Source organism: Barbus barbus (assembly GCF_936440315.1).
Source record: "Barbus barbus genome assembly, chromosome: 14".
Lineage (NCBI taxonomy): Eukaryota > Metazoa > Chordata > Actinopteri > Cypriniformes > Cyprinidae > Barbus > Barbus barbus.
In genome coordinates this window covers 2,787,638-2,811,203 of record NC_136742.1, presented here as the reverse complement: position 1 = coordinate 2,811,203, position 23,566 = coordinate 2,787,638, and the positions used below count along the sequence as shown (strand labels likewise).

The 23,566-nt window shown below is 38.3% G+C and overlaps 3 protein-coding genes across 4 annotated transcripts in view; 2 read left to right on the top strand and 1 right to left on the bottom strand.

Moving 5' to 3' along the window:
* Window positions 1-894: 894 nt before the first annotated feature.
* On the top strand, window positions 895-7,214 carry LOC306879930 (cyanocobalamin reductase / alkylcobalamin dealkylase-like; the record flags this gene model as incomplete). The annotated part of the gene is made up of 5 exons (XM_079433164.1): window positions 895-900; window positions 2,370-2,435; window positions 2,691-2,885; window positions 3,214-3,366; window positions 7,125-7,214. 5 exons carry the CDS (start codon window positions 895-897, stop codon window positions 7,212-7,214), a joined length of 510 nt encoding a protein of 169 aa, XP_079289290.1.
* Window positions 5,684-21,598, bottom strand: LOC306879794 (uncharacterized protein). Its single transcript, XM_079432983.1, has 3 exons — window positions 21,433-21,598; window positions 8,019-8,096; window positions 5,684-7,820 (listed from the first exon to the last, which is right to left on the bottom strand). Exons 2-3 carry the CDS (start codon window positions 8,077-8,079, stop codon window positions 7,219-7,221), a joined length of 663 nt encoding a protein of 220 aa, XP_079289109.1. The 5' UTR covers window positions 8,080-8,096; window positions 21,433-21,598; the 3' UTR covers window positions 5,684-7,218.
* A 164-nt stretch (window positions 21,599-21,762) lies between these two features.
* The window catches only part of bub1 (BUB1 mitotic checkpoint serine/threonine kinase), a 29,523-nt gene continuing 27,719 nt past the window's right edge, over window positions 21,763-23,566 (top strand). The window contains exons 1-6 of one of the 2 annotated variants that reach the window (XM_079433594.1): window positions 21,763-21,799; window positions 21,924-21,955; window positions 22,620-22,679; window positions 22,766-22,907; window positions 22,996-23,192; window positions 23,510-23,556. In XM_079433594.1, the coding sequence (XP_079289720.1) occupies window positions 21,933-21,955; window positions 22,620-22,679; window positions 22,766-22,907; window positions 22,996-23,192; window positions 23,510-23,556 (469 nt within the window). In that variant the 5' untranslated portion in view covers window positions 21,763-21,799; window positions 21,924-21,932. The remainder of the gene's footprint in view (window positions 21,800-21,923; window positions 21,956-22,619; window positions 22,680-22,765; window positions 22,908-22,995; window positions 23,193-23,509; window positions 23,557-23,566) is intronic. The other variant, XM_079433595.1, reaches the window with a different exon arrangement.

The following is a 23,566-nucleotide window of genomic DNA, read 5'->3' as shown; positions in this document are numbered from 1 at the left end:
AGTGATAGGAGAAGCCATGCGCATGTATGATGAGACCCAGTGATGTAGTGTATGTGGAGAAGAGGAGGGGTCTAAGAACCGATCCCTGAGGAACTCCAGTGACCAGTTGATGTGGTTTGGATACCTCCCCTCCCCAGGCCACCCTGAAAGATCTACCAGTGAGATAGGATTCTTCGCCAACTTGCCTAGGGGTGTGAGAGAAAGAGAAATTGTGAGAGAGAGCAGCTGGGGTTGCTGAGTCTTCTGGAGGAATCCTGAAGACTTTCTGTGTGTGTTTTTCTGTGTGTGTTTTTCTGTGTGTGTTTTTAGAGCGAGGTTGAGAGAGAACCGGAATGGTTTGGAAACACATGATAGATGTGGAAGGATAGAGGATAGGAAAGTGTGAGGGAAGATAAAAACGATACTTAAGTGTGCACTCGGTGTCGTTGCTCGGTCAAAGTCGCGCAGGAAAAAGTCGTCTGTCTTTACACTCCTTGGTCTTTACACGAGGAGGCTGAGCACGACGGCTGAACACTTCCGCGTCAGCGCTCGGACATCAAATAAATACAGTCTAGGAAACTAGAGTGAAAACAGCTGTGGCCAGCTTCTGATCAGCCCAGCCAATAAGGTAGGACTGCTAATAGCTCAAGACGAAACTAACACTTTGCACAATCACACAGGCTCGTTCTCATCTGAGGCGCAAATTATTCTAATTACCAGTAAGTGCAATCAAACAGAAAAACCTCAACGAAAATGCAGAGTAGAAATAGGTAGGAAACAAACTATGCCTTCCTAGCAGCAAGTAAATAATTTAAACAACAGAACTGCGACCAAGTATTCAAAACACTTACGCGAGCTGCCGTCCGTCTCTTCTGGTGACTAATTGGCTTTCTCGTATGTACACATGTTGCAGCAATGTGGGTGAGTAGCCGATAGATGTGGCTTTATTGTATTTCAATTTTGGCTTTGTAATACAGTCTGTGAGAAACTAAAGGAAATGCAAAAAGTGTTGCAACCGTCCCCACTCTCCCCGTCTGTCCTCCCTCCTCCCTTTTCTTTCTATCTCCTTGTCTCTTATTTTATACATGCAGAACAGATGTTTATTAGGGGTCTTTTTTGAGTTTTCAGAGTTTTTGAAAAGTAGAATATTCCCGTCACTCCACGAGAGTTTGCAACTGTAATGACACCGTTCTCGAAGATGATTCGGTTTCCAATCTCCTCTGGGAATTTATCACTTTTTTTCTTTGTTATACAAAGATATTTTATTTGGTCATCACAATAGGACCTTTTTTCTAGTCCTGTTTCTTTTTCTTTATTTCTTTCTTTCCCCACAAATGTAAATTTCAGAGTGCTAAGTCCTACATTTTCGTTTTTCTGTAAGGAATTAAAATTGGGCACTTTCAGTGTCCACTAACTGAACACTTTCCTTAAATTAAAATATTTTCCTGATTGTATACAATATGATTGTATACAATAGCCTATATATAAACTGAATTATTCACAGTCCTAAAAATACAATGCATTAAAATGCAACGTTAATGCAATGATTTTTTGTTTGTTTGTGCAGTTACATGCTTTTTCGTTTCAAAGACATTTGTCATTATTTTACTTCGGTTTTGTTTTCCTCACGCTAAGCCACGTCCTCGCTGTAAAGCACTATAGAGAGCGACGCTTCACCCTCCGCTCCAGCGCGCGGCGCAAATGCGCCATAAATCCCAAGAAAGATGCGTGGAGGATCTTATAGGAACTTTTTATTTATTTATTATTATTATTATTTTAACTTTACACACAAACAAGGAACATAATCACCTTCAGAATAAATCAGAACTTTACAACCTTAGTTGAGCATAACCAAGAATATGAAAAAAAAAAACTTAAATACATAACAATATAAGGAGAACATAAGATGCTTCCAAAATAAATACAACAAAGAGGGCTTTTAAATTAAATTATACAAATCAAATAAAGATACCAACTTAAGGGCTTTCTTATTCTTGACAAATTTTAACGATTTATATAAGAGTTTAACCTCATTACACCATTGGCTAAAGTTGGGTTTAGATTTAAACCATCTGCATTTGTGAATAAAAAACCTCCCACCACAAATCAGAAAATTAATAACAAATTCAAAATCTTTGTTATCCAAAAAAATACCAAACCTGACTATCTTCACATCGAAAGGAGGGAAAACAATACCTCTGGAACATAACCAGTTATATACCTCTCTCCAAAAAAATTGTATCGTATCACACAAAAAAAAAACATATGATCTAGCGTTTCAATACTTGTTTCACAGAAAACACAGTTGTTTACATCAAAATTAAATTTTAATCTTAAAAATTCGTTAGTAGGGTAAAACTCATTTAGAATCTTGAAACTCACCTCTTTAGCTTTTGGAGGGAGGGGGATTCCGTGAGTCGTTAAAAGCACAAGGTTTTGAAATGTATCCTTTCAAAGTAATATGTCCGACTCCACTAACATAATAAAAACAAACATTCCCAATAATGAAAGCATTCAAAGTCTTTATATTGCAGTGGTGCATATTTTTATCATGTTCTGTTCATCTATTCATAAGCCGTCAAAATCACCTGTGCACTGACAGATAAGTGGGAACAGTTTAGACCACATAAATATGAGTGCTTGTGTATAGAGCTCTGGATGCAAGCACTAGAAGTGTTGACTGAGCTCCCAGTGTTTGTGTTTTGTTGTAGGTTGGCTGGTACAATGCAGTGGTGTCTTATGCTCATCACCTGTCATACCCAGACACTCTGGCTCTGGTGCTCCTGAGCATACCATCCATGTTTGAGCGCTCATTCCTCTCCTTCTTACAGAGCCAGTGCTGTGAGGCTGTCAGAGACCCCGTAGATCAGTGCACCGCTCACACAGTCTCGTCTTCTGTCTCTCTGGTGTGCTGCAAAGCAGATTTGGCTTGTGGCTAAAAGGGATGCTGCAAAAACCGGAAGCTAACAATAAATACAATTTTCTACCTGTTAGATTGTGGTTTAGTAACGTCCACACATAACCCCAACTCTAAACCTACCCCTTAAAATAATGCAAAAACTGTATTTATTTTTGTACAGTGTAAGGAAAAATTACACTATATTGATGTGTGCATGCCCAGTAATTTTAGCTGTATCCCTTCTAGCCTTAACCGCAGTTTTCTACTCTCCTGTCATAACATGAGTGCATCACTCCATTATCCAATCATTTTAATCTCACTGTTTTTGTATTCAGTGTTTTCCAAATCAGTCAGTAGATGTCAGTTATGATTATGAGATGTTGCCCAGCAGAAGACCCAAGTTTCTTGCCCAGACTGCGGCCCACATATCAGGAGCAGCATATTACTACCAGAAATCAGATATCCACAGTCCACCGTGGGGTGATCAGGTCAGTGCTGATTGACAGACCCTTTCGTCTGGGTATCATTATGACTCATTCGATTGAAATATTTAGCTGTGATTAATCAGACAACGAATTGATTACACAGGCTTATGCAGCAACATATTGCAACTTCTGGTAATGTCTATTCAGTGCATTGCTTGTCTGTAACAATATTGTCTGTGAATTGTGACTTTTATCAGCAAAAATTATATGCAATTAATTAAATGTGACAATGTAAAAAGAACATTGATTAGACACAGTTTGTGTGGATAGACTCGTAGCATAATATCCTGCATGTGCATATATTAAAGAGTGCAATATAAACACAGGTCCTGCATTTTTAAACTGCGCCGAAATGGACTGAGAGGAGGGTTTGTGCGGGTTTTGAATAGGTCTCAATTTGCGCCTTCTCAATTTCCCACAAATTAAGGCCTTAAAGTGGTCTTAAATCAGAGCAGATCTTACATTCATAGTCAATGCATACACACTAAAAAATGGTTTCCAATACAAATTTCTAAACATTTCTAAATCAAGATACATTTACTTGATATGCAAAATAAAGATATGAAGTCAAGCTTTCTGAGAAACTCAAAAAAATTAAGTTTGCTGAAAACATGAACAAATATCTCAATGTGGTATAAAAAAAAACTGTTTTCACATTGAATTAAGCTGATTTTTCTGAGCCCATTGGAAGATACTTGTGCTTGTTTTAATCATAATCTCACTTCATTTCTCAGAAACCAACACTTCTTATGGGCAATATAGCAAAATATATATTATTTTTTTTCAGAATATTTGACCGATTGTTGGTTTCAGGTAATATGTCTAATTCTAACATTTGGTATTTTTTTTCTATTCAATGTAAAGCAGAAAATGTTTTTTTTTTTCATTGATAATAGTTAATAATAGTAGTAATTGTAATAATTTAGCAGAAAATCAGTATATTAGAATGATTTCAGAAGATCATGTGACACTGAAGCCTGGAGTAATGATGCTGAAAATACAGCTGCGCATCACAGAAATAAATTACAGTTTACAATGTTAAAAATTGTAATACTATTTCACAATATTACGGTTTTTACAGTTTACTGTTTTTTTTCCCCATCAAATAAATGCAGCTTTGTGAGCAGAAGAGACTTCATTTAAAACGTTTCCAAGCTTTTGACAAGTACTATAACAAATCCTGTATATTATAATTGCGGTTTTTATAAAATTTGCACATGCTGAATTTTTTCTAGGTTTGGTGTTCATTGAATTCTGTGAGCTGCTGTACCTAAATACAGTATCCCAACAATTATTTGGCAACATAATAGCATACATAGTCAGAATGTAACTTATGTACTTAACAGATTATCAGATGGCAAATATAATCTAAAAATGTATGGAAAAGTCTGGAAATTTGAGACCCTTGTTCAAGGGTCTCACCTCAGTCGTGGTATTGAGGCGGAGAGAGTGTTGGTTATTCACTCCCCCACCTACAATCCCTGCCGGACCTGAGACTTGAACCCACGACCTTCGGGTTAAAAGTCCAACTCTCTCTCCATTACTGCTTGGGTTCATTTGCAGCTCCCTTTTTTTTTCTACATTTTTGCCTTTCCATCACTTAGATAAAGGTTCATCTTTGTCTCATCGGTCCATAAACACAGTTCCTAAAACTCTTCTGGCTCACCTTTGTGCTTTTTTACAAACTCTAATCTTGCCTTTCTATTTTTGGTGCTGGTCAGAGGTTTGCATCTTGCTGTGTAGCATCTGTAATTCTGTGTCAAAGTCTCCTGAGGACAGTAGATTGTCAGAGCATCACCCAGCTTTCTGGAAGTTGTTGGTGATTTTACAGACACGTCTTTTAGGGTTCATTTTCACAGCTTTTATGATTTGTCTGTCATCAACTACTGTTGTTTTCTCAGCCGATCAGGCAGTTGTTGGTTGCTGGTGGTTTCTAAACTCTTGATTTCTCCATGCCCTTTGTTTTCGCTAGAGCTCTAGCTGACTTCCTCTTTTCTTTTAGCATCCAAATTGCTTGCTTTTCTCTCAAAGTCCCCTCCCTCATCTTCATCCTGGTTTGTGTGTGTCATCATCGAATGCAGGATTCAGAATGCAGAAGCAATGGATATAACTGATACGACACATTCCCTGCTTTTAATATCTGAAGAATTAATGCAACAGGACACAGCTGATCACTTAGAAAGACCTGAGAGGCAACTGCTCCAATACTTATGCTCTCATCAGATAGAGGGATGAAACTCTAAAAGTGCTGAACTTCTTAGCTGCTAAAACATCTATGTGTTGAATCATCCAATAATAAAATGTGACATTCTGTAGTTTTGTCTCATATTCATCTTTTAATCATATTTGAATTAATTTCATATAAATATGAATAATTTTCATTAATTTATAGCTTTAGAAGTAGGAGAATTTTCTTAACCCATAAAGGAACACTTCAACCTTCAATTTATCTGAAACTTTAATTCAATTTTTTTTTAAATGACCTAAAAATAACCATCAGGGACCGTTCTCTATAGGCTATTTTTTTTGGTTATTTCATAATAACCACCATATGCAACATTCTGGAAACATTATTTTATGGTTACAAAAAATATAACCTAAAAACAACTTTCAAAAGAACTCAAACAGGAACCAAAAACTAACATTAGGGGAATGTTCTGTGTTTGCTGGGATTAACCTTGTTTAGAGAGTTTTAAATTCGCTCTGTTTTCACAAGTAGTATTGAATGTGTGAACTTCAAATAAAGATTTTTTTTATGTACTTGCAGATAATATAATGTTAATGAAATAAAATCACTTAAGTGTACTCAAAAAGCAAAACTTTCATGAACACACTTAAGGTTTTGAGAAGTGCACAAATGTCAAATTATGTTTTACTTTAAAGTATATTTTAAATCATCTCGTTTTAATAATCTTTTGCCATGCTGTACATGTAAATTACTTGATTATGATTTTAACTGTAGTGTGTTTTGATATTGCAATTAATATATAACTTTATCATTACAGATGTGTCATTAATACATGGCACGCATTCCAATTTAATTTATTAATAAAGTATTTTATTTAGCATAAATTCTCCACCCTCAATACCACGACTGAGGTGAGACCCTTGAGCAAGGCACCGAACCCCCAACTGCTCCCCGGGCGCCGCAGCATTGGCTGCACACTGCTCCAGGTGTATGTTCACTACTGAGTGTACACTTGGATGGGTTAAATGCAGAGCACAAATTTCACTGCTGGTTATACTCTGTATAATTGTGTATGTGACAAATAAAACAAATTATTTATTATTTATTAAATTCTTGTCAGGTAGGATCACTTGAATCACATTTCAAAGACAATAGAAGTGATTATGAAATAAGATGTCCTGAAGTGGATCAAAAACAATGCTGTCATGCATCTGAATAGTGCCGTAAAGTTAATGGCATTGCTAATTTTAGCTAGTTACTCCCTAACACTGCTCCTCATTATTAGTACTAGCCGCATTCATAGCTCAGAAAAGACACCCTTTTCCTGTACAAGTGTGCAGTTCTAGTATAGAATAAAATGCATAAAAGGTTAGACTCCACACCAGACACTAACACTAACACATTCAATGTCATTTCAAAATAAAAAATTCTATTCATGCCAATGAATAATAATAATAAAAGATTCTGTTTTAATAATGCAAATAAACGCCACCAGGTAACCCAAATCAGATGAATCTCTTTTTTCACTCATGCAACTGTATCAGTTTTTGATAGATTTGTATTGTTTGCATAGAAAACTCTTCTCATGTACCCAGAGTTCTACATCAAGGCCAACTGGAGATGCAGTGCTGGTGTTTTAGCACTGAAGGTAAAGCTGCAGTGAGCGCTCAGGTGTGTGCAGCGGGCCGGTGCGTCTGGTGTGGGTGGACTCTGAGCTGGTGGCCCCGGAGGTGCTCGGGCCGGGCGAAGCTCCTCTCACACTGTGTGCAGCCATAGGGCCTCTCTCCGGTGTGTGTGCGCATGTGTCTGCGCAGATGGCTGCTCCTCCTGAAGCTCCTGTGGCACTGGTAGCAGTGGTGCTGCTTCTCTGTATGTGTGAGCATGTGCCGCTGCAGCTCCTCGCCGCTCTTGAAGCTCTTCTCACACTGAGCGCAGCCGTGGGGCTTCTCTCCACTGTGGATCCTCCGGTGGATCTCCAGCCTCCCCGGTCTGAAGAAGCCCTTGCCGCACTGCGAGCAGCGGTGGGGTCTCTGGCCGGAGTGCTTCTGTGCGTGCTCGGACAGGTTCTCCTGAGACGTGAAGCACAGCTGGCAGTGTGAGCAGTGGTAGGGCTTGTCTCCGGTGTGTATGCGCATGTGTCGTCTGAAGCGCGCTCGCACGCTGAAGCTCTTCCCACACTCCCTGCAATAGTGACGCTTGTGCGCTGAAACTCTCATCTCTTCCTCCTCCTCCTCCTCTTCTTCTTCTTCATGAATCATTGTGAGAAGTTCTACAAGTACAATGTAAACATTCAATGCCATGAAATGTATTTTATTGCTGATAAATGTAATAAAAAAGTATGCATTATAAATAGTACACTAAATAAACTCAATTTAGTCTATACTCATCTAGTAGTTGCTGAGCGAGCAACATGAGCTCCAGAATCCAGTGAGAACAGACGTTAGTCCAGATCTGATCCGTCACTCACCTTCGGGTTTCACTCCACAAGGCTCTATGATATCTTCATATTCCTCCTTTGGTTGTATCATTTTATGAACTGCTTCATCTGGAAACACAAGAGCATTCAGAACACATGCTACTAAATCACATGAATTCTGGCATCTTAAATGGCTTCACTCTAAACTTGATTTTCTCTTAGTTTAATCAAATTAACAATTTAGTCACTCACTAACCATATACCCCATTCTCACTAGATGTTATGTTTCTGAAAGAAGTCTCTTCTGTTCACTAAATCTGTATTTGTTTTTTTTTAGATAAAAAACAATAAAATCTGTAGTAATCTGAAATATTGTTACAATTTAAAATATCTGTTTTTTTTTTGGTGTGAATAGTTGTTAAACTGTAATTTATTCCTGTGATCTGCAGCTGTATTTTCAGCATCGTTACTCCAGTCTTCAGTGTCACATGATCTTCAGAAATCATTCTAATATACTGATTTCCTGCTCAAGAAACATTTCTGATTATTAACAATGCTGAAAACAGTTGCTGCCCAATGTTTTTGTGGAAAACTGTGATACATTTAATTTTTCAGGATTTACAGATGAATAGAAAGCTCAAAAGAACAGCATTTATTTGCAATATAAATCTTATGTAATATTATAAATGTCTTTACTGTCACTTTTGATCAATTCAATGCATTTCTGATTAATAAAATTATTACATTTCTTTAAAGGGGTCATCGGATGCCCATTTGATATGATTCTTTAGGGTCTTAATGAAAAGTCTATAACATACTTTGGTTAAAAGTTCTCAATGGTAGTGTAAAAAACACCTTTACCCTGTCAAAATCAGCTCTGTTTTCATCAAGCCGTTTTTTAGTCCATGTTCCTTTAAATGCCCATGAGCTCTGCTGACTCCGCCCCTCTCTTCCGTGGAGTGACGAGCAGTACTGTTTACTTTAGCTGCGAATCTGGCTAACTAGCACGTTATTAGGGAAGTCGATTTGCAAAGAGTCATCAAAAAACCCTTATACTCACTTCTTCTATTGATAAAGCTAGATCACGAATGATTTGCGCGAACATAGATGCATTTATGTAGATCGGGGATCGGTGCATTCACTTAAAAACTAAAGTAATGCTAATCCTCTGCATCTTCAGCGGCTCAGATGTCGGGAGTAAATGATGACTGCTATATTCATTATTACATCCAACAACTAAACACTTCAATCGGTTAATCTAAGACATTCTTGTCTTCCCCTGCACCAGAGTCAACACAATGGAGGACTGATAACAGCTCACTCAGGTCGGGTCTAAGGTAAGACGGTCTTGTTAATCAACTATCGTGGGGAGGGCCTGTGCAGAACTACGTCATTCTGACAGGAATCTTAGAGCAGCCTGAATTGAAAAAGAGGAAAACACTGGGTGGATTTTTATCATTATAGGATGGATGTGTACACACATTTTTGTTCAAACAGCTTGAAAACTGAATTTTTAAGAAAAGAAAATTCTGAGCAGTATTGTAACACTAAAGATGCATTAATATCTAGAAAAGAAACATAACCGCCGTTTCCTAACATGAGGACGTAACATAAGGGTGTGCTTACATGACAATTGTCCTAAAAACAGAAAAGCTTTTCCTTTGTCTTTTTGAAGTTCTGTATTATTGCATACGACAACATTGTCAAATCGATCCCCGTTCACATGGATGCACAAAAATGTCTGAAAGCACTGTATTCTTCGTGCCAGGCCAGTAGTTGGCGATGTCTCTTTGTAAAGAAACACTATTTGCCTGCATGTGTGTATTCCCATAGATCAGGGGTCGGCAAGTAAGTTTGGCATCGGGCCAAAAGAAATTCTCACCACTAGATGGCGGGCCAGAACCCAGGCAAAGGATAATTTAAGATATTATATGATGAAAAATGCAAGCAAAACTGGACTTTATGTTCTCAGAATTGCGAGTTTATATCTCAGAATTATGACTTTAACTCTTTATATCACAAAATTCTGAGAAAAGTCAGCTGTCAGCTGAAAATATTCAGAAGGAACAAATAAATTCCTTGAGAAATATAACTTCCCGCTCATGTCCACTGCAGTCATCATAGTCTTCACATTCTTTCTGATTTGAGTTATCCTTTTCTATCTAGCTAGCTAAATGTGTTTAACATGTGAATTCTTGTTAAATATGCAGTTATATTACGGGTCGTTGGCATGAATTGTACTCGTGATGGAGAAGTGGAGCGAGTGAAAACCACGACGCTCCGACTTTTAAGAATCCGCTCAATCACACCGCTCCACTCACATACTCTGATTGGGCCTCATTTACGAAACGAACGTACGACCGGAAATTCCTATGGTCGTTTCTACGCAAAACTTGGAATTTATGAATATGGACGCGAGCGGTGGCTACGATCAAATCTCACGTCAGGTCTGAGCTTGTGTACGCAAGTTTTTGAGTTAGCCTGAACTTGCGTGCAGCATAGAGAATTATAGAGAATTGTATAATGATAGCATTTTGTTCCCGCATTTACGGGAATAATTTGCTGTAAGACCCGTTATCGAGAGGCACGTTGTGGTGATCTCGTTAATCTCTCGGTGTTCGCATCTCTGTTATGGCGACTGCGAACCCATCCAGCAGCACAGCGAAAGGAAAAGATCCCTCTCGTCCGCATGCATGCAGGTCTATGATCTTGTCTAAAGACTAATATCTAATTGCGATATTTTTGACAGATATTGTGATTGCGATTTGATTTGCGATTTTAAATTTGCAAAGTTAAGCTTCAGCTCAATATTGTCAATGTTGCAAAAAAACAAAACAAAAACAATAGAAACCATCACAGAAATTCTTACAGTTTCCATAAAAAAACATTACAAAATTCCTTTTTTGTTTTGGACATTATTCCAATAGGAATTACTGTTGTTCTATCGGTTGCCATCTGCTAGATTACATCAAAGACTATATAAAGAGACTTTGATTACATCCCACCAATAGAATGCATCAAATACCAGCAGACACCATTAAAACCAATACAATTCCCATTATAACCCTTAAATCCTTTACATTTTCTACTGTGTTTTTGTGCGTTTTGTTTTTTCTGCAGGGAAGATTATAATGGTATTACTACTTTTACAGAATTACTGAATTTCACAGGAAAGATTTGTTTATTTTTTTCTATAAAAGAACTGTATTTCTTTAGTCAATTATTAAAGTATTACATGTTACGCGGGCTGATTCATTCATTTTTAAGTATTTGGGATTTTAAGAACAAGTGGGAAATTTTCTGAATGTTTAATTTCATCCAAGTGAAATTGGCAAGTAGTTATTTACATTTGTTTTAAACGCGGAGCCAGGCGTGAGTTGACACAGGTTGCGCTCGTGCTTCAGGCCTCATCCATATTACCAGATGCGCTCGTGAGAGACTTGCGGAGCAGAACCGGGTGCGAGACCGTGAGTATAAAGAGCATTACGAGACAGGCTGCGTGTAAACGGAGATGTGGGAGACGCGCAGCGTGGGGCAGAGCGGAGCGACTATGAGAAGCATTCAGAGACACGGGCTGTGTGTACGGTCTTCTGAATTAGCGAACATGCATTATAAGCTTATTTCAAATTAATCTGTTGGGAGATAAAATGTGTAAGATAAGGTTCATGTAGCCTACTAATAAAAACATATATTTTATTCTCCAGTACTGAAAGAGAGCTCTTGATATGCGTTGTGACGCAGCTCTTGCAAATTACCTTTTTTGTTCGTTGTCTGTCATTTTGAAGCTGAAGTTACATACGTTTTTCTTTAGTTTTAATTTGCCTAACTTTCAATCTGACCCTTTTTCAATGGTAGGCGTTTACACAGTTGGCTAGAGCAGTGCTGATCGCGGAGAACGGAGGTGCGCTCATTCTGTTGGTTAGTAAGACTTTCACTCAAGGCTGGCAGTCATGCAAATGCTCTGGAACAGAGTAATATCGCGTCCACATCGCAGGCTTTACGATTAGCAAATCGCAACGTCTCAAATCGCGATTGCGATTCGATTAATCGCACAGCCCTAGTGGCTTTAGTTAAGGGCAGAGCCTTCTCTACCGTTAAGGTTTATCTTGCTGCAATTTCTGCATGCCATGCCCTCATAAACCCGCTTGTGTGCAGGTTTATGAGGGCGTCTGAATAGGATTTCAAAGCTGCTGATTCCGCCGTGGGATCTGTCTGTGGTCCTTAACGCACTCTCTCAGCCTCCTTTTGAGCCGATAGATAATATCGATTTAAAGCTCCTTTCGCTAAAGGTTGCTTTGTTATTGGCTCCTTCGACCGCGAAACTAGTTAGTGAACTTCATGCTTTGTCGGTTCATAACTCCTGTATGTTTTTCTCGCGAATCTCTCTCAAGACTAATCCAGCATTTGTGCCTAAAGTGAGTGAGTCAGCTTTTGCTTGTAAACAGGTGGATTTACTGGCTTTTCATCCCCTGCCTTTTTCCTGCGTTGTGTCATTACATGGACAGGACGAAAGGATTAAGAAAGAGTAATCAGTTATTTGTTTCATGGGCTGATTCTCATAAGGGTAAACCTATTTCTTGTCAGCGCCTGTCCCACTGGCTGGTGGAAGCTATTATATTGATTTATAATAGCATAGGTCTAAGTCCTCCAGAGGGGCTGAGGGCTCATAGTGCCCGTGGGTTAGCTACCTCGTAGGCATTGTTTAAGGGAGTTTCAATTCAGGACATTTGTGCGGCGGCGAGTTGAGCTTCACCACACACTTTTGTCAGATTTTATAGGCTGGATGTTACAGAGCCTTCGTTGGCTCATTCCATCCTAAGTGAAGAATGTTGAAAGAGAACTTTAGGTTACTCACGTAACCCCGGTTCTCTGATAACATGAGTGAGGTATCTCTCCACACTTCCCTCCTTGCAGTAGCACGGGGAAGAGATATGCTGAGAATGAGGTAGGGACCGTTATGCAGTGGTATATATTGGGGAGGCGGGACTCCTTCATCACTGTCGTGATTGGTCTGTCGACCGACAGACATGGTGTAATTGGTGCTTTCAGGATTGGTCACGCCCGAGGTGATTCTCATAGGGAGATACCTCACTCATGTTATCAGAGAACCGGGGTTACGCGAGTATCCTAAAATTTCATGCCACAGAGCTTCTCTTAAACCAGATACAGTTGACAGATTTGTGCTCTTAGCTAAAAACTTGGAGGAAAAAAAACAAAAAAAAACCTTATCCCAGTTTAATTATTTCCCCCAGTTGCACAGTGTAAATTGTCAATTGCATGCACTAAAAAAAGTTGACAGAATGCACGTTCTGTACTTGTTTTGCATTACTTCAGTTACATGTGTTCATTTAATAAAAAGCAGTAAGTGATCACTTGATCTAGATTTTTAATGCTTAAATTTGCACTAAACATTTTGTATTTACTTTGTAACAACAGCTGTCCTATCTAAATTGTTTTTGTTGTTGTTTATTTTTTTTTTTAAATGGTGGCAAAAGAAAATCATGTTTTTTTTAATGATTTAGAATCAGAATGAGCTTTATTGGCCAAGTATGTTTACACATACAAGGAATTTGTTGTAGTGACAGAAGCTCCACAGTGCAACAGAAAGACAGTAACAGGACAGGACACAGGTAATGAAACAAAATAACAGGAAATAGCCAATAACCAATGTACAAAGCAGCAAAAAAAATAAAAAATACACAATATATAATATATAATATAGGCGACTATGTATGTACAGGTGAAGTATGTGCAAATTAGAAATGAGAAAATAAAATAAGTGAGTGTGGTGAATGGATAATGTATTAGTTGTGTGTTCTACGTTTATTTATTGAGTGTTCATGAGATGTATTGACTGAGGGAAGAAACTGTTCCTGTGTCTGGTCGTTCTGGTGCTCAGAGCTCTGTAGCGTCGACCAGATGGTAACAGTTCAAAGAGGTTGTGTGCTGGATGTGAGGGGTCCAGAGTGATTTTACCAGCCCTTTTGCTCACTCTGGATAAGTACAGTTCTTGGAGAGTGGGGAGGGTTGTACCAATGATTCGCTCAGCAGTCCGGACTACCCTCCATAGTCTTCTGAGGTCAGATTTGGTAGCTGAGCTGAACCAGACAGTTATTGAGGTGCAGAGGATGGATTCAATGATGGCAGAGTAGAACTGTTTCAGTAAGTCCTGTGGCAGGTTGAACTTCCTCAGCTGGCGAAGAAAGTACAGCCTCTGCTGGGCCTTCCTGACAATGGAGTCAATGTGAATATCCCACTTTAGGTCCTGAGAGATGGTGGTGCCCAAGAATCTGAATGACTCCACTGCAGTCACGGTGCTGTTCATGATGGTAAGTGGGGGGAGAGCAGGGGGGTTTCTCCTGAAGTCCACGATCATCTCCACAGTTTTGAGCGTGTTAAGCTCCAGGTTGTTGAGACTGCACCAGACAGCCAGCTCCTTAACCTCCTGTCTGTAAGCAGACTCGTCACCGTCCTGGATGAGGCCGATCAGTGTGGTGTCGTCTGCAAACTTCAGGAGCTTGACAGAGGGGTCTTTAGATGTGCAGTCGTTGGTGTAGAGGGAGAAGAGCAGTGGGGAGAGTACGCAGCCCTGAGGAGCTCCAGTGCTGATGGTTCGAGTGCTGGATGAGAATTTGCCAATTTAAAAGCAAATGCAAACATATCGAGATGTAACGAATACCGTACAAATTTTGAAAATATCGAGATGTCAATTTTTTTTATATATCGCCCAGCCCTAATTCATATAATATATACACACACACATACAGTGATGCCCCCTTCTTGATTTTTTATTTTTTTTGCATGTTTGTCACACTTTAATGTTTCAGATCATCAAACAAATTTAAATATTAATCAAAGATAACACAAGTAAACACAACATGCAGTTTTTGAATGAAGTTTTTTATTATGAAGGGAAAACAAAATCCAAATCCACATGGTCCTGTGTGAAAAAGTGCTTGCCCCCTAAACCTAATAACTGGTTGGGCCACCCTTAGTAGCAACAACTGCAATCAAGCGTTTGTGATAACTTGCAATTAGTCTGTTACAGCGCTGTGGAGGAATTTTGGCCCACTCATCTCATGGGTGGTGATGGCACAGTGAATAAGACACATGCCTTTGGTGTGAGAGACCCGGGTTCGAATCCACTGTGAGACACCAATGTGTCCCACAGTGGATTCGAAAAGTTCCAAAAAGTTCAACTTGTCTCGTCAGTCCACAGAGTATTTTCCCAAAAGTCTTGGGGATCATCAAGATGTTTTCTGGCAAAATTGAGACAAGCCTTTATGTTCTTTTTGCTCAGCAGCGGTGTTCGTCTTGGAGCTCTGCCATGCAGGCCATTTTTGCCCCGTCTCTTTCTTATGCTGGAGTCATGAACACTGACCTTAACTGAGGCAAGTGAGGCCTGCAGTTCTTTAGACGTTGTCGTGGGGTCTTTTGTGACCTCTTGGATGAGTCGTCGCTGCGCTCTTGGGGTAATTTTGGTCGGCCGGCCACTCCTGGGAAGGTTCACCACTGTTCCATGTTTTCTCCATTTGTGGATAATGGCTCTCACTGTGGTTCGCTGGAGTCCCAAAGCTTTAGAAATGGCTTTATAACCTTTTCCAGACTGATAGATCTCAGTTACTTTCTTTCTCATTTGTTCCTGAATTTCTTTGGATCTCAACATGATGTGTAGCTTTTGAGGATCTTTTGGTCTACTTCGCTTTGTCAGGCAGGTCCTATTTAAGTGATTTCTTGATTGTGAACAGGTGTGGCAGTAATCAGGCCTGGGTGTGGCTAGAGAAACTGAACTCAGGTGTGATAAACCACAGGTATGTTTTAACAGGGGGAGGGGGGCAAACACTTTTTCACACAGGGCCATGTGGGTTTGGATTTTGTTTTCCCTACATAAAAAAAAACCTTTCATTTAAAAACTGCATGTTTGTTTACTTGTGTTATCTTTGATTAATATTTAAATTAGTTTGATCTGAAACATTAAAGTGTGACAAACATGCAAAAACATAAAAAATCAGGAAGGGGGCCAACACTTTTTCACACCACTGTGTGTGTGTGTATATATATATATATATATATATATATATATATATATATATATATATATACATAATAAATATCCACAGTACACACACACACACACTTATGTAAACAAAAACTTTTATTTTGGATGTGATTAATCAATTAATCGCTTGACAGCACTAATATTAATATATCTTAAGTGTCGGTACAGGTTTGTTGCCGAATAATCAAATGTAAAAATAAAATCGTGCATAGTCTTCATTGTATGAATTCAATAAGAATACACACTCATTTTTATTAAAGCTACTGAAGTTATGCAGTGAAAAGCAGCGAGTGATTTTCTCTTTTTCTTTGCTTGTTTGATGAACATTAAGCACACAGACAGCAGCAGGTTTATTAGGCTGCTGTCAGGACCTAATCCAATATACTTGCATCTGATTTTCAACTGTTTACATTAAAGACGTAACCAAATATGTTTTATGTTAATACTCTCTATGACATAATTTTGTGTGTATTTACTGAAAAACCTTGTGAAGAGAACTCAGTTGAGCATGACAGATGGCTTTATGGTGCGCATGCAGCATTGACTTTTTCATGCCGTTTAATAACTCTTTTTAGCATCAGGCATGTGTATTGTTTTGATTTTCTCATTCATGCATGTTTCTTTATCAGTCTAACGTAAATTACTTTAAGCAGTCCTGTGATACAAATGATTTAGCAAACCATGACTGTCCTAACCACAACAGCCTTAACCCTTTAACTTTCAACCCAAAAAAATTCCTATTATTGGACATTTAAAAAATTACCTCAAGCTGTTTTTTGTTAAAATGTATGCTTTTATCTACGCAATATAAAATTCTACTGTAATAAACATACGTGCAACATTGCCAGTATCATTTTCAGGGTCCACATGAAATTTAGAAATAATAAATATATAATACTTTATATTGGTATTGTGGTGAATGTAATATCCAGGACTTTTCAGTGACTTCACATTTTTCCACGTTTCCAAAATGGACAGCTGTTACTGTAATAGTCTTCTGCTATGTCAGTTTTCTCTTACTACTTGCAAAATCGCATCCTGTCAAAGTACTGCAGAAGAAGAACTGAAGAAGTGCTGTACACAGAGCAGCTCAGATGAGTTATCTGGCCGTTGTACAGTATTTTTACAGCACCTAAGTACAATTATTACTCCAACTCGTCCTTGCTTTTCGTCCTCTAGATGCAGAGAGATGCCTCTTGCTTGATGAACCATCCGTTGGGGTTTAGGTCAGACAGTCCGGTTTTGAAATGCCATGTGCGGCTACCGACGCAGACTTGAGACGGACGCTTATTTTTCCTCCTTTTGAATATATTTAGTGTATTAATCTCGCAACATTATTTATGCAATTGTAACTGCAGTGTAAATTCATTCCTGTCATCTCTGAGCAGATACATCTAAATGCACTTCAGATGCTGCTTGTGCAATGCAAAGATGGATTTTTATTGATTTAATTTGATTGTTATCAGCCCTGCTTTGCATAAGTATGTGAATTCACATTAAAGATGACATTTAATAAGGTGAGACAATGTGCCCTTATAAAAGTTAAAACAAAAGTCCCTGGAAATCAATTTAAGGAGGAAAGTGTTTTCCCTGAAATGGAATTTTTTTTTCACTGGTTTAGGATTTTCTTCTTGTTTGGTGTTATAGACATGGCCATCACCAGCTTTCTGTGGAGTTTAGAGTTGCAAATCGTAATTGGTGTAATTGGAGGTCAAATTGCGCACCTGCTGCCCAAAATGCGTACAGACTGCAGCAAAGTGAAGTAGAGTTGTTCACACGTACACAGTTTATCCATATCACCAGCATAAAGCGCTGCTAAAACATCAATAAGCAAACATACTCTAGCTATTTGTGAAGCATCAACCATACTTTACACTTGATATGGTTATGACAGGGTTCCCACTCTTTCATGAACACCAGATTCAAGGACTTTTTAAGCACCATTTATTTTATATCAAGCACCTATCAAATTCACACGCCAGCGAATGTAGTGTCATGAAAGACCTTACAGTACTAAACATTTTACTTACACTTAACATTTACATTAAACATTTCAGAGTAATAATGTTTTGAATGTGTAGGTTTCATAAATGTAGACCGTTTTGAGTAGTCGTGTTCGAAGAATTTAATGAAATCCATTGAAGTTAATACTGGTAATATTCAAATACAATTTCTAAAATATTTTTAGAAAAACAGCAAACTACAAAAAACAAAACTGTTTTTTGCTGTAGTTCTTGTACAAGATTTAAATTTGAAAGAATTTCACAATTTTTAAATTAATAAAAAGTGGTTAAATGTTGTAATAACACTGTAAACCTGTTAACATTAAAAATTAGCATGTTCTCTCAATAGAGACGTTACTCATTAATAAACAACTCAAGTCAAAATTATTTTGTAAATCCCATTTTTTTCATCTTTGACCTAGAGGAATGCAGGTGCTCAAACATGCAGCTGCTCAAAATGTCAATTTTTTTTTTTTTATATGTCATGAACATTTTAAACTGTACATGTGCAAATCTGCAAATAAATATAAAGAAAAGAAATATAAAGAAAAATAAAAAATAGGACTTTCTATTTGCTTTTAAACTGTAAACGCGTTCCACTAAGCAGTTTTTCTTATTTTTCAAGTTCTAAATTTCCTCCTTAGCTCCATGTCGCAGTAAGTTTTGGGAGTTCATTTTTAGTCCATCTCCTATCATGAAAAGTCTGTCTTGCAGAGATTGACTAAAAATGAGCTCCTAAAACTGCTATTCTGGAAGATCAATTCTTCAAACAGTGGTACAAGAGGATGTGGTGCTGGTCCATCAAGAGTCACCCAGTGTTAATTTCGTTGACGAATACTTTATCATAATTTTCATCAACAACATTTTTTTCACTGACGACAACGAGACGATAATGAACGAAAACTCTTTTTGAATGACAAAAATTATGACAAATCTATCTATCTATCTAATCTAAAATGTTAGGGAGGGACAATTTGGGAAGAGATTCATTCAGAAGGAATCTGCTGCATAGAAGGTTAGATGCAAACATATGAACCGGCGGGACATAAGCTAAAATACACTTGCTGCACGGCGCATAAAACATGTCAATATGTGGGAGTAAGAGGAGAGCAGACATATGCATAAATCTGACGACGCAAGAGAGAACTCAATTCGGTCCTGTTTTCTGAGCGCAGACACTGAAGCATACACACACAGAAAGCCCGTCTCACAGCACGCGAGTACTCGTTCATGTCGCATGAACAGAGAAATACACACAAAATGATGTCGAAATGTCCGTTTTGACGAGTATTCACGTAAACACAGCTGTGAACGTAAACAGCAGGGAGAACGTGTATCAGTAGGCCTACATTGCATCCATCACCGTGCATTCGGTTTTAAAGGGATAGCAGCCTAATTCAGTTGCTATTGTCCGAGTCATTGATCTTAATCAAGCAACAAAAGAAAGACATACAATCACTCGCTGCTCTTGACTGAAAAACTTTAGTAGCCCTAAAGATTAATCTAAATGTATTTATAGAAATAAATATGTCTGCTTGAAAGAATGATAAACAAGTTGTTATAAAGAATGCATAATTAGCCTATATAACCACTGGTATTTCATTAAAAAGAAGACCATGTTCTTGTTCTTTATGAGAAGTGGTTTTATTTGATTTGATCAAAGGCATGTTGTGTGTCACCGCAGTTAAATTGCAGTCTATCATGATAAACAAAACTATATCAAACCTATATAATGAGTTTGGAAATTTGAGAGAAATGCTTAATAAATGCACTGTAACTAAACCCATTAGATTTTAGCCGACTAAATTTACTGTAGATTTAGTCCGCTAAAAATCTTATGATATTTAGTGAACTAAAACGAGACTAAAACTAAAAACAACTCAGATGACTAAAATATGACTAAAACTATACGGCATTTTAGTCAAAAGACTATGACTAAAACTAAATCAAAATTTGCTGTCAAAATTAACACTGCTCTCAACTTATCCGTCTATAAAGCCTCTTCATGTATTTCACAACACTTCAGCATGTTATTCTCATTAAGTGTGGGTATTTGTTTTAGGATTTTTTACAAGCAAAGTCTCTGAGAACCTGACATCTAATAATTCTGGAGACTCCAGGAAGGTTGCAGTTCTGGAAAATGGTGGCGCTGGAGACTAAATGTTTGATGGTTAAACCTAATTCTTCACATTAATTCTTAATTATTTTGTCTGATCTTCTCCACCTGTTTTTGTCTAACCCCGCTGTAACCAATGAGCATTTCGCTGACCAATGGTCATGTCTTAACTTTACAATTTCTGTATTGCATTAGTTTTGAATATTTCTTCATGGACAATTATATATCACTTATAAATGATTAATTACAAAATTATTAGTAGTTATTAAGATTGATGTGGTTTGGAATCGGTAAAATGTTCTTGGAAATAAATATGATCAGAATATCAACGTGTCTAATAATTATTCACGCACTGTAAAGATGTGCTCACTTTACACAGAGTGTGCGTGATCGTGTAATCGAAAGTGAAAGTGAACTGCGAGCGCTCATTCAGATGTGATTTCACTTATTAATAGCGCGAAAATGATATACAATATTAGTAATGTTTGCAGGAGCGGGCGGTAATGGTCAGACACTCAGCGGGAGCGGCTCAAGAAAACTCTAGGCTGCACATCAACACAGTTTTTTTTCGCACTACCCCATCTCCACCACAATTATTTGTGCCGTTTCGTTCGGTCTTTGACAGCACATATAGGACCATTTTGAAATAGCGCCATAAACTAAATTTATTTTAAATTTAATTCAAGCACTTTCAAGGACCTATGTTTGTTTTCAAGTACTTTCCAGGCCTTGAATCCATATGTCGGAAATTCAAGTACTTTCAAGAAGCGTGGGAACCCTGTTATGAACCCCCGCCCAAAAATTAAATAAACGAAAATATAAAATATGGAAAAAAATACATGTGAGAATAAGTCAAATAAACGAATGCATAACAATAAACTTAAAGAATTAATTAAATAAATAAAAAAAAACAGTTTTTACAATAAAGGGGTAATAAAGTAATACAAAAACAAATTCAGGACTACATTTAATTAAAAATCAATTGCATTTATCAAGTAATTTATACCTTTATTTATTGTCCTGTTATTACAGTTATTGATTGATTGATTTTATTTTTGCAGGTTTGCTCCTCCATATTACGTCACACACACACACACACACACACAGTTTATTAATGAGCGTAGTACAAAGAGCATGTCAACTGAAGGAATTATGAATTCAGTGTATTTACGGAAAACGATAGAGTAACGTTACTCAAATAGTGGTTCCTGTCTTTAAAGAAATCGGGGAAAAAAATAATTTTCTTGTTATAAAACATACATTTCTGAATGTAGAATTCACTCCTACCTGTTTGTTCTCCTGCTACATGAACGCTGTGCTTCTTTTTCCTTCTTTAAATGTTATTGGTGGATGACAAACCAAATTAAAGGTGCATCCTTCTTCTTCTGCTTCTTTTAATTTGATGTGCTCCCGCTCCTCCGTCTGTTAACTCTGTTTGGACTTTATGATCGGCGTCCTATCTGTCCAATCGCAGGCCGCTTATGCGAAGCTCTTAGCCAACCAGAGCATTGGGGCGGGGCGCAAAGGGCGGTTAATGTGACGCAATGTTGTGTCGGACTCTGATTGGCCTTTCATCCTCATGAAGGATATTATTGGCTAAGCGGTAAATTTGAAAACAACCCGTCATAGCAAATATGCAGTTATCAGAAGCGGGGTTAGTTAGCGTTTAAAAAAAGACAGTATCTTCAGTTATAAGGGGTTAATAGTTTTATTAAAGGGTTTTAAATGAGTCTAGTTTAACCGTAAACGTTTACCCTTATACTTTTTGTGTTGAACAGGAAGAAGCGATGGACATCAACTCTTATTTTCAGTAAGTTAGCATGTTAGCATGTCAGACAGTGTATTAGCCAAGATATTGGTTATGATTCATAGGTCCCCTTCACTTCGTTTATTGTTTTCTCACATGATTGTTTATAATGCCATCTCTCTAACAGGGTTGTGTACGGTAATTTCCTTCTCTATGCTGGTGTTTTCCTAAAGCGCTAGTACAGTATGAGATCATTAATATCTCGCTGGCTGTTGCTGCTTCACACAGTGTTCACAGTATGCGGTGTAAAGCGATATTACATCAAGAGTGCTCCACACATTACAGTAAACCGGCTCTGGCCAGATGAAATATATGTAAACCTGTGGCATTGGTCCTAATGTCTCGACTGACTCAATCCCAGCAGCTTAGTCCTTAACCATCTTTAAAGAATCGGCTAAAAACACATCTCTTCCATCTTTATTTGACCATCTAAGTCTAGCACTCTCTATTCTAATTCTATTTTATCTATTTGTTGACTTGACCCTCTAAAACTTGCTCTCTATTCGTTTATATATATATATATATATATATAATTAAAAACCCCTGCTACGTGTGCTGTGTTTAGCTAACTGCTCTTTTGCTCTTTTGTTGATTTTGATTGTTTCCATTGTCCTCATTTGTAAGTCGCTTTGGATAAAAGCATCTAAATGTAATGTTTAACTTCCAGGGCCTTTGAGGTGAGCATGCGAAACTATGCTGGAGATGACCCGCTAGATCCTTGGGATAAGTAAGAACATCTTTAATGTCTTTATTATGGTTATTAAATGAGCCCAGTTTCTGCCTGTTACAGATGCTTGGTTTGTGCTGTGGCAGGTTTGTGCAGTTTCTGGATGGCAAGCTGTCGCTGGAAGAGGGGAAGGGAATGTCTGTGGTGCTGGAGCGCCTGGTGCAGACCTTCCTTCAAGATGAGCGATACCACAACGACCCGCGATACGTCACTCACTGCATCAGATGTGTAGGTTCACTCGCATTCGTTCACAGTCACTGCTTTGAAGATTGTGACTTGCTCTTGGAGATGAACGCAGTGCTGTCTCTCTCTGCAGGCCAATTTCTGCAGCGATCCCATCGAGGTGTACAGCTATCTGCACGGCCGGGGCGTGGGGACGCAGACAGCAGCTCTCTATGTAGACTGGGCCCTACAGTTTGAGAAGAAAGGCCAGCTGTCCCAGGCTGAGATGGTGTACCAGAGAGCTCAGGAGAACAAGGCTCAGCCACAGGACAGTGTGCTGCAGCAGTACATGTGAGTGAGCCAGAACGGCCCGGGAACATCAGCCTCTTCTGAAGAGTTTATTAAAGGAACAGTTCAGTTCAGTTTGAAGCAGTGTGAGTGTTTTTCTACTGCTGAACACAAAATATATTTTGGAAGTCAGTGGCTACCATCCACTGTTTGGTCACTCCTATTCTTCAAAATATTATCTTTTGTGCTCCACAGAAGAAAGAAACTCAGTACAGGTTTGGAACAACATGAGGCTGAACTATCCCTTTAAAGTGCATGAATCTTTCAATAAAAATACTGAGCCCCTCCAAATGTCTTATTGAGCTGTGCTGTATTTGCAGGGTTTTGCTGGCCCGGATGCCTGTGAGTGCTCCGATAGCAGCATCAGGTAGAGTAAC

Excerpts from the sequence above, each read along its gene's own strand:
- LOC306879794 (XM_079432983.1), bottom strand. The coding sequence starts at position 8,079 with ATGATACAACCAAAGGAGGAATATGAAGATATCATAGAGCCTTGTGGA. Across the intron at positions 7,821-8,018 it reads TTGTGGAGTGAAACCCGAAG|AACTTCTCACAATGATTCAT; the intron begins GTGAGTGACGGA and ends TTGTACTTGTAG.